The sequence below is a fragment of the Sceloporus occidentalis genome, unplaced genomic scaffold (assembly GCF_023333645.1).
Source record: "Sceloporus occidentalis isolate IW3139 unplaced genomic scaffold, rSceOcc1.0.p SCAF_7, whole genome shotgun sequence".
Taxonomy (NCBI): Eukaryota; Metazoa; Chordata; class Lepidosauria; order Squamata; family Phrynosomatidae; genus Sceloporus; species Sceloporus occidentalis.
In genome coordinates this window covers 14,030,889-14,040,923 of record NW_028316987.1, presented here as the reverse complement: position 1 = coordinate 14,040,923, position 10,035 = coordinate 14,030,889, and the positions used below count along the sequence as shown (strand labels likewise).

Genomic DNA, 10,035 nt, shown 5'->3' with positions numbered 1-10,035 from the left:
GTGCACCTGAATGTTTCTGAGAATTTGCTCCCTGCTTCTCTGAAACCTAAAATGAAATCCTTGAAGGAGGGCAAACCACATTTTTAAAGGATTTGTTTGTTTTACAGGTCTTGAAAACTCACAACAAACATTTGAGACAAAACAACTTATATGTGAAGCCACTCTGTCTCCTTTATTTGTATTATAGCCTGCCTTTCTCCAATATGGGCTCCAAAGCAGCATGTCAAAGGCAAAGATGGATGATGGATTAAGTAGCCATCCTGCGTTCCAGTCATTGCCTATTCTCTGTAAAACTGTCCCTAATCAGGAGCCGTCCCCCGAAGCAGAATGCTGTCTGTTCATCATCGCTAATGTTTCTTCTAGTAGTAGAAATAGTGTGCCTTTGTATATCACTGGCTGGGGAGAACAAGTGGGGATGATGTGCCACAGTTACAATCATGTCAGTTTCCCATGGACCTCTGGATACCCACAGTTCAAACGGAATGGCAGACTGTAGTCTGGTCCAATATGACTCTTCTTCTGTTCTTATCACGTCTGAAACAACACACCTGAAATCTGGCTGCTCAAAGGACTGAGCTGGCTCCAAACAAACCTGGTCATACTTCCAAGCAGACCCACTGAAATCAATGGGACTTAATTCAGTTGGTTTAGTTGTGATTCCTGTAAACCCCAATGATTACAATGTGAACCTAATGATGTAGATGGACTCCACCTGAACCTCACTGTTTGTCTGTTCCCTCCTTTCCCTTCTCTTGCCACTTTAATTTTCAAACACCACCAGCTGATTTTTCTTCTCTTAAGAAGCTGTTTTCTGCCAGGTCAGAATCTTTCCTTCTTCTACTTTATTCTTTATGTTTACTGTCCTTTTCTTTCTTGGATTTTCAAATTTACAGTAGTTTGGTTTGGATGGCAGAAGCAGTAGAAAAAAACAAGGAGAAGAAACATCTTCCAGAAATGAATAATTAATGGCCATTTTTCAAGTCTGGGTAAGCTGATGGAGTTTCTTTAAGAACTATTTGAGCTACAAAGGTGGGGATAGGTTAGAATAGTGTTAAGATATATATATATATATATATTTAAACTGGCCTGTCAGTGTGTGTCCAGTATCTGTGAGATATTTTTCTCCTCATTATTATATTAACCTCTCATTTCCTGGCTTGTGGGGCTTGCAAGGAAGAAAGAGATGGAGAAAGGCTTTTGAAGACAACCTTCATTCTTAAAATGAATTTATATCTTGTTAGCTGTGGTTGGGAAGTACACAGAGGTAAGAAACGTGGAGTTTTTAAAGGCATGCGTGAAGTGTTTCTCTTGCTAGTAAAAGACCCCATCTATATGGGAATCAGAGAAGAGTTTTGTCATCTCAGGGATTTTTGTGTTTTAGGCGGGCTGTGATGTCTATCATTTGGAAGAAATGTAAAAGGGTCAAATAAATAGTGTGGGAGAAGAAAATAACCAAGTTAAAAGAAGACACAAATCAGACATTAGGAATGGGAATATACAAATACCAATAGCAGAACATTTCAATCTCCCTGGGCTTTCAATCTCCGATCTCAGAACCATGGTCTTTGAACAAAAGAATTACAAAGGTAGATTGAAAAGAGAAACAGCAGAATTGGAATTCATCTATAAACTGCAATTTCTCAGTAATGGATTGAACAGGAACAACAGCTTCCTGGCTCACTACACACATTTCAACACTATCTGACTCCATACTCATGGGGGTGCCCTACACTGATCTATTCTCCCCATCGACAGGCTAGTTTCCAAGGCCAAACTGGTCTTGCCACCTCATTTCCATACCAAATGGCTATGTCTTTGCCCACAAATGACCATAGTTAAAACTGACTTGCTACTTCATTTCCATACCCAAAGGATTTTGAATTTGAATTGACATTCTTACATATCTATGGCATATATATATATATATATATATATATATATATATATGTCTGTCCCTGGCTTCCACTGCACCAAAAGCATCTGAGGAAGTAGACTGAAGTCTACGAAAGCTCATGCTACCAACTTCTTTCTTTCAGTTAGTCTCAAAAGTGCTACAAGACCTCTCTACATACTGATTCTACAGACTAACACGGCTATATATTTCAAGTCAAAAGAAGAGGTGGAAGCAGAGCAACCCAGAGCATTAAAGTCTAAGAACATTGATACGAACAGAGACAACACAAAAATTAAGAGGTGACTTCTAAGATACACTGAACTACAAAGCTGAACGACTACCTGCTACAGTTCCCTTCTGCACATCCACCCTATTCCTTTTAAATTACAGTTTTGTGAAGTCAAAAACAATAGTTTTGCTTGGAATTACTAACATAGTTCCTAGAGTGGTAGACATGATTGTTTAATAGGCATGATAATGGTTAGGCTGTTTCTTTGGGAGCTCTGCTTAACTTTTTGGGCACTTTTTTTTTGGTCATGGAATCATGTCTAAGCGACTTTTCTCACTTGCTGTTCTCTACAGATGAAGCATCATGTCCTTTTGCAATCCCACAATGGCCTTGAGGTTTGACTCCCAGCTGAAATGTAGTGCCCCAGTTCCAGTCCAGGGAGGGCCCTTCTCTGCTCTCCATTTCTTTCCTCGTCCAAATAAGGCCTTCCCTCTGCTGAGCCAAGAATCGCTGGTGGAGACTCTGGATGGGTAAGCAGCCCTTTTTAATAATTTCTGCAGAGTAATTTTTAGTGGTGCATAATATCTAGCTGCACACTGGCTTCTTTAGGAAGATAGCAGTCCTTGACAAAGTTACCTTTTTGGAATACAATTCCCAGAATTGTATTCAACATAGACATTGACCTTGGTGGCTGGTGGATTCTGGGAGCTGTAGTAGAGATCTGTGGAATGTTAGTGTTTAGAATTATAGTTCCCAGAATCTTCCAGCCATATTGACCAGTGGCAATGCAGGTTGGGGGCTTCTTGGAGTTGTAGTTCCCCCAAATGGTAGCTTTTCTCAGCTCTGGTAAAGAGATGCATTGCAGCTTATTCCAGATATACGTGGGTGAACTCTGCTGACTCAGCGGTGAAGCACTCTGCATATGACCAGAGGTACACTCCTCGTCTGAGAGAACTGAGGCATGCTTTCAAGCTTTTTACTGCTAAGTCCTGACTCCAACCCAAAATCTTCCAAATCCTCTTGGGTATCATTGCTGAGTAGTTTGAGTACTTTGCTAGTAGTGGAGGTAGTCAACATGGTTAAGAATGTTTCACCTATTGGTTGATGTTGGAGTAATCAAAGTGTTGGTTGGCAGATGGAAATGAACTGATGAACTGTTAAATTGTGTACTATCTCTTCTAAGAAGCTGACCTGTCTATGTCTGAGCAGAATATGGGATCAAAAGGCCACTAGGGGAGTAATCTGTGGCCCTCCAGAGGCCCTTTCACAGCACACAGTATAGCACTATGATTCCTTTTTATTGCCATGTCTTCATCCTATGGAATCCTGGGCTTTGTAGTTTGGTGAGAGATGCTAGAGGAATTCTCTGGCTCAGAATTCTAAATGGTCCTCCCTGTACTGCAAATCTCATGATTTTGTTGGATAGGTCTGTGGCATTTAACCTGAAATTGGAGCACTACAATTGTGTACTGGGGAACTTCTCCAGGTGCTGCTGAACTGCAACTCCTATAATGCCTCAGCAAGAGCCAGGCTGATGGAAGTTGGAATTCAACAGCATTTGAGGGCCATGGATTTGGAGGCCCAGTCTTGTTTTCTAGCATTCCAACATTTCATTGATGATAATCAGGACATGTGTGGCCAAGCAACATCAGAAGATAGTCGAGATGGCAAATGTTATTAATGAGGAAGGACATAGACATTAGGAGAGGCCAGTGGTATCACTAGGGGGGTGGAGGAGTGCAGACTGCACCAGGTGACACCCTAAGGGGGGGACAACACTTCTCCTCAGACATCTACCTTTTGGCAGTTATGGGCTGTGGCATTCATCTGCTTCCCTTTAAAATGCTGTAAAAGATGGTGGGAGTGGGGTGAAGCTCAGTGGGAGGAGAAAGGAGAGGCTCCAGAATTTTGTAACATTCAAATTTTTAATTTTTATTTTTTTAAAAAAATATTCTTTTTAAATTTTCTTTAAAAACATCACATTTAAAATAAATCTTCACTGTGCATATGTAAATACATTTAAGTTGTGCATATGATATTGTAATTTGAAGGTATAATTTTAACTTTTGCTAGTTTATGTCACAACTATTGGTATTACATTCAGTGCTTTATGGGAATTACAATTTATGAGTAACATCAGTGCAAAAAAACATTACTAAGGATTCTGTATGGTGTGGAATGGGAGAAGGTCGGCGGGGGGGGGGGGGGGACACACCATGAGTTACTGCACCGGTTGACACCAACCCTAGGGATGCCACTGGGAGAGGCTGCAGCAATTTGCTTTTGCCTGAGCTTCCCGAGAAGGGCAAGATTCCACTCCTCCTCTTCTCTACTCCCTGCTGAGTTAATAGAGTATAAATTACTTTTGCACTGTGTACTCACTTTGCAACAATTGAAGTAAGCTGAGGACAAAGGGGGAAAGAAGGAGAGAGAAACTGGGGCATTTTAAAAGCACCTTCTCCAAGCTAAACATACTCTTCTCCTTAAGCTGTTCCTTATGGTAGTGGGTTTCTGGAACCTTTACTTTCTTGGTAACCCTACTATGGACATGTTTCAGATGGTCAATATTCTTTTTGAATTTTGGTGCCCAGAACTGGACACAATATTCCAGATGAAGTCTGATCAAAGCAGAATAGAGTGGCACTGTTACTTCCCTCAATCTGAATACTACTATAAATGCATTGGAATTGCATTGGTTTATCTGGCTGTCAGATCACACTGTTGACTCATGTTTAACATGTGGCCTACTAAAAACCTTAAACCCTTTTCAAATGTAGTGCTGTCAAGCCAAGTGTCACCCATTTTGTATTTGTGCATTTTGTTTTTCCTGCCTAGATGTAGCACATTATATTCTTCCTGTTGAAATTCATTTTGTTAGTTTTATCCAGTTCCAAGGCAAGCCCAAACAACATGAACTTGCTCGTGCTTTTGACTTCTAGGAGTACCTGAATGCATGTCAACTGTATTTTGTCTTCCTTCTCTGACAGGAGCCCTTATGACTCAAATGACCTTAGCCCAGGTCTCTTTGAGAGCAACAATTCCTCCATGCCAGATTTACAGCTGGTCAGAAGGATAGTCGCGCAGGTTGAGTTTTACCTCTCTGATGAGAACTTGTCCAAGGATGCTTTCCTCCTGAAGCATGTGCAAAAGAATAAGATGGGGTTTGTGAGCATTAAACTTCTGACATCCTTCAAAAAGGTGGGCAATAAGGATGTTTAAAATGTTATATTCATTCTTGCTTTCTTTCCCTCTTCACTCTCTTCAGTGGGGCATTTGGGGAGTTTGGAAAAGGCTACTTTGTAAAAACAATAACTCCCAGAAGTCCCTCGGGCCACGTTACCTGAGGATTCTGGGAGCTGTCATCCAAGGAAATAAAATTTCCAAGCACAGGAAACACTTCTCTGGGCCCTGTGTATTTTTGTGTGTCCAAGACTAGTGCTGCATCCTGAATGCGTAGGAGGCAGCTCTACACAGATTGCCTCCATCTCTTTTCATTGCTGTGATGCCCTGCAGAATGCGTCAATAGATCAGAATCAAACTGAACACTGGGCTTGCAAAGTGGAAAAACTGTAGTTCAGAATTTGGAGTCTTCTCATATGAATTATTCTACAGATCAAAGTGCAGTCATCGATCTCTCAGTGCATTTGGTGTCTAGTCATTACATGATTAAGTTGTGGAGTGGAAACCCAGAAAATGTTTGAACAACAAAAAGCCAAGCTAGGGCTTTAAATTAAGGCTGAAGCCAGTGCACTACTACCTAGGGACATTTGCTTAAACTTTCATGAACCAGACTGTATTCCTCAGAAGACTAGTTGATGAAGGGCAAACAGCAGAGATGATGATGCTACTGCCTTCATTCCATGCGTCTGTATTTCTTGGAGGAATCAAGATTACCTTTGCTGAAGGCATGATGGAGCTTTGAGTGAGCTATCAATCCTCCATCATTTAGTTGTTATACTAGGAATTGCTTTTTGCAAACCTAATAAATACTATTCTTAGCCTTTTCTGTTTCTTCTGTTTACCATACCTTAGTCATGCCATTTGTTGATGAGATAACAGTGTCCTGTATCCAATACTGAACAGTTTGTTGCTCATGGATAGGCACAGATCCAGAATTCCCTTTTTGTAAAAATGCTACTTTGCATTATTTCTAGACGTTTTTAGACATAGTAATCCTAGATCAGAGAGGGCTTGGCCTTGGTGTAAACTTGAATGTTGGTATCTCCCTTGGAAAATAAACAGGTCCTTTAAAGCAAAGAATTCTGATTCAGGAATAGTTTTATACATTGGGAGGATTGATTGGCAAGAGAGTTTGTTTTCCCCTGCAGGAACATATTCATGACTCAGAGTATAAGGATGAACTTGCTTCACTCTCTTCTTTTTAAATCAATTTTTGCTGCAAGGTGAGAACTCCTTGTAATTCTACCTTACTGGTTGTGAGTGCCTCCTGATAATGCAGTCATTACACAATTGTGGACTTAATAGCTTGAATGGATTTGGAGAAATCGAGAGCCATTCAGACACATTTACTTGAAATAATTAGTGCTACAAAATGCAGAATAACAAACTTTCAGGATTAACCCAGAAGGACTCTTCTTCAGATAGAATGCTTAAGCAGCTATGGAAGACTCTGGGAGGGTAGAACTGTAATGTTTTATAGCAGAGGTGGGGAAAGTCTGCCTTTCCAGATGTTGTTGAATTGCATCTCCCAGTCTCTCTCACCATTGGCTATGCTGGCCACAGATGATGGGAGCTTAAATCCAGCATTTTATGGAAGCCACATTTCTCTCATCCTTGTTGAACAAAGGCATACAAATATAGTCCCAAGATGGAGAGAACAAATTGTAGTGATAGATCCAAGTCATCATTAAAGCTCTACCAAAGCTTCACCTTGGAAATAATTCCAAATCAATCTGGAATTGTTTAGTTTGTTCCAAAGCCAATTTGACTTCCTGAGAGGGCTTCCTGTCCAATTCTTGGCTAGGTAATTTCCCCCCAGATCTTTGGAAAGTCATTACAAGCTCCCACAGTCCCCCTGATTTTTTCAGTTCATTCCTAGCAGTCCAGTGCAGTATGCTTCTAATGAACATGGTTGTTTATTAACCAATGCTAGACCAATGGATCATGTGTTCATAGACGTATGCTAGGCAGACCCATTCCTCTTCCCAACTGCATCATGATCCTTGGTGAGAAATCCCTGCTCTCTACACTTCCTCTCTCCCCATTTTCAGTTGAGGATTGTAAATGAGAACTGTGCTCCACTCTCGTTTTTAGGGTCAATTGGATGACAGTGGGATTTTCTCAGTAGTACATGCCTCACCAATTGGATTTGCAATTAAGTCCTTGTTTATCTTCCAATTAACAATCTCAAAATGAGGTGCACTAAGTGAAATATACAGAACTGAGGAAAATCATATGCTATGACAAGCAGGTGCCTTTCAACACTTGGGGAAACTCCTTAACACCTTGCTAAATGTGTCATCCAGCTGGTTTCTGTGGTTGATCCAGATATTTGATAGGGTTGCCAAAGAGCCTATACTGGCCTCCTTTGAAGTTGCCAATTGCCCCCTATCTGCACATGGTACAATGTTTCCTTGAAACATTAAAAACCGATTATATTGTACACATGCATTCTGCCATGACTAAAACTATTGCTCCAGCCTGCTCACTTGTGCTATAGGCTAGCCCAGTACACTGCAAATTCAAAGGTACACCTCACCTCACATAGATAAACTATGAGATCATTGATCTCTAGGGATGTTGCAGATACTGCTGGGATGGCACTTCTTGGATTGAGCCATGCAGGTTTGCTTGGAATGGCAAAATATATTATGCCTACCCTTTGAATAGAAGAGAATCTCCCATGTATCTGTCCTTTCCTCCCTTTGAAAAAGAAGTGGCCATGGCAGAAGTGCAATGAATTCTCACCACATGGTGAGTTTCTTAAAGAGATTTCTCACCAAGTACAAGTAAGAGCTTTCTTCTGTTCTTTTTTATCTCAAATACTTAGGTGAAATATTTAACCAGAGATTGGCGAGTAACCCTCTATGCTCTGCAGTTCTCATTGCTGCTGGAAGTCAATGAGGAAGGGACAAAGGTGAGGAGGAGAAGCCCCATCCCAGATTATCTGGTGAACATCCCTCCAAGCAAGATGATCCTGGCTTGGAACATCCTTCCATATGAGCAAACCACCCCTGCCTCACTCTTGTTCCAGGCGACATTTCTTGACAAGATCACTAAGTTGTTTGGGCCATTCGGGGATATTACCTCCATTCGCATCCTCCGGCCTGGCAAAAAGCTTCCTTCTGATGTGAAGAAGTATTCATCACGGTACCCAGAGCTCTTGACCAAGTGCTGTGCCTTGGTAGAGTATGAAAGTTTGGAGAGTGCCCGAAAGGCTCTTGAGGAGCTTGACTACAACCAGGCTTCCTCCCCTGGGGAAGGCATAAAAGTGGTCAGCCTTTCTGGAAGATGCTCTAAGAAGAAGAGCGTGACCAGTCATGAAGATAGTGAGGAGGCTGAGGAGTTGGAGAAGCCTTCTAGAAAGTGGTCTCATGTGCTGCCGGAAGGCCTCCAACATACCCTCGAAGACTCCTACTTTTACAGCTCCTCCACAGAGTCAGATAGCACTCCAGTTTCTACTCCTATTCTGCCTCGGAATTTCTTCTCTGCTCCTGTCTGGCCCACCACCAACTTCTGCAATTCTGCTAACCAGGCCTTCAAACCAAATTTCTTCAGCATCCCATATGCAGGCCCCATCCCACTGCACAAGACCCTGGCTTGGCCCTTCTGCCATCCAACTCTCTCTGTACCCAAGCTGAGCAATTGCACTTTGGAATCACAAAAGCCATCTGATTCCTGCTGGGATACCGGGGTAGGTAGTGGGAACTTGTGGATACCAAAACGCCGTGGACCAGCCAGCAGTCAACACCTTACACAGAAACCAGAGCCCTTGAGCTCAGGAGCTGCTCCTAAAAGAATGTCTGAATTGCTTGGTGTCCGACCCGAAGTAATCCGCCTTCCGCAAGGGCCAGATGGCACCAGGGGCTTCTACAATACCATTGGGAGGGGAAAATTTGTCTTGAGACATTAAATTTTCTGTCCTACTGAGGGGTGGCAACTTTATATAAGAGAGCATGGTGTGGGTATCATTTTGTAGGTGGGCTTAAATCCAAGGGATTCAGGAGTCTAACCTGTCAGAATTGTAGTGCTGTGGAAAGAGACTCCATAACTGAGGGCTGGCTTGCATTGTGGGAAGCTAATTTGTACTGAATGCTGAATAGATTTCTTTCTAATCTCCTCAGCTTGCCTGTCTTCCTTCAGTCTTGTTTCAAGACTCTGACTGTCCCCATGTCAGTTGTTTCCAACTTGTACACACACTTGCAAAACCTAAAACTGTCTTTATGACCCAGGAATAAGGTTGTGTTGCTCTTTGTTGCCTCCCCTTTCCTTTTGTTCTTTTTCTTTTGGAACTTGACCTATTGCAATTACAATGTAGTACTAATGATTATGGAGTATGAATGATGAAATACAGAATATTAGAGCTGTGCAACAGACTAGATTTGGAATGCTTGCCTTGTATTGCTGTGTCTGCGAGGAACTGAGAATGGATCTGCTGTTTATGAACAGTCAATAAAGAGTGTGAAGATATTCCAAAGATCTGTTAGTATCCTGCTGATTCCTTTCTCTACCCTGATATTGTTCACAAAGCTATGAATAATGACCTAAACCAAGACTAGCTGACAAGCTGCACATTTCCTTTCATTCTTGGTCAAAAAATCAGGAGACCAAAGTAAAAAGAGGCAAGATGTGTTGAACTCCAACATTTTATTCCCATTAACTCTTTCCCATTCAAATTCCAATAATATAATTCTCTCTTGCTTGGAACTTGGGAGCAAACTATATGTGATAT

General features: G+C 41.7%; 1 protein-coding gene across 1 annotated transcript; it reads left to right on the top strand.

Moving 5' to 3' along the window:
• The first annotated feature begins 935 nt into the window (after nucleotides 1–935).
• On the top strand, nucleotides 936–9,216 carry LOC149309229 (la-related protein 6-like). Its single transcript, XM_089531254.1, has 4 exons — nucleotides 936–986; nucleotides 2,477–2,653; nucleotides 5,111–5,321; nucleotides 8,134–9,216. The coding sequence occupies exons 2-4, from the start codon at nucleotides 2,487–2,489 to the stop codon at nucleotides 9,214–9,216; spliced, it is 1,461 nt and encodes a 486-aa protein (XP_089387380.1). The 5' UTR covers nucleotides 936–986; nucleotides 2,477–2,486.
• Nucleotides 9,217–10,035: the final 819 nt, after the last annotated feature.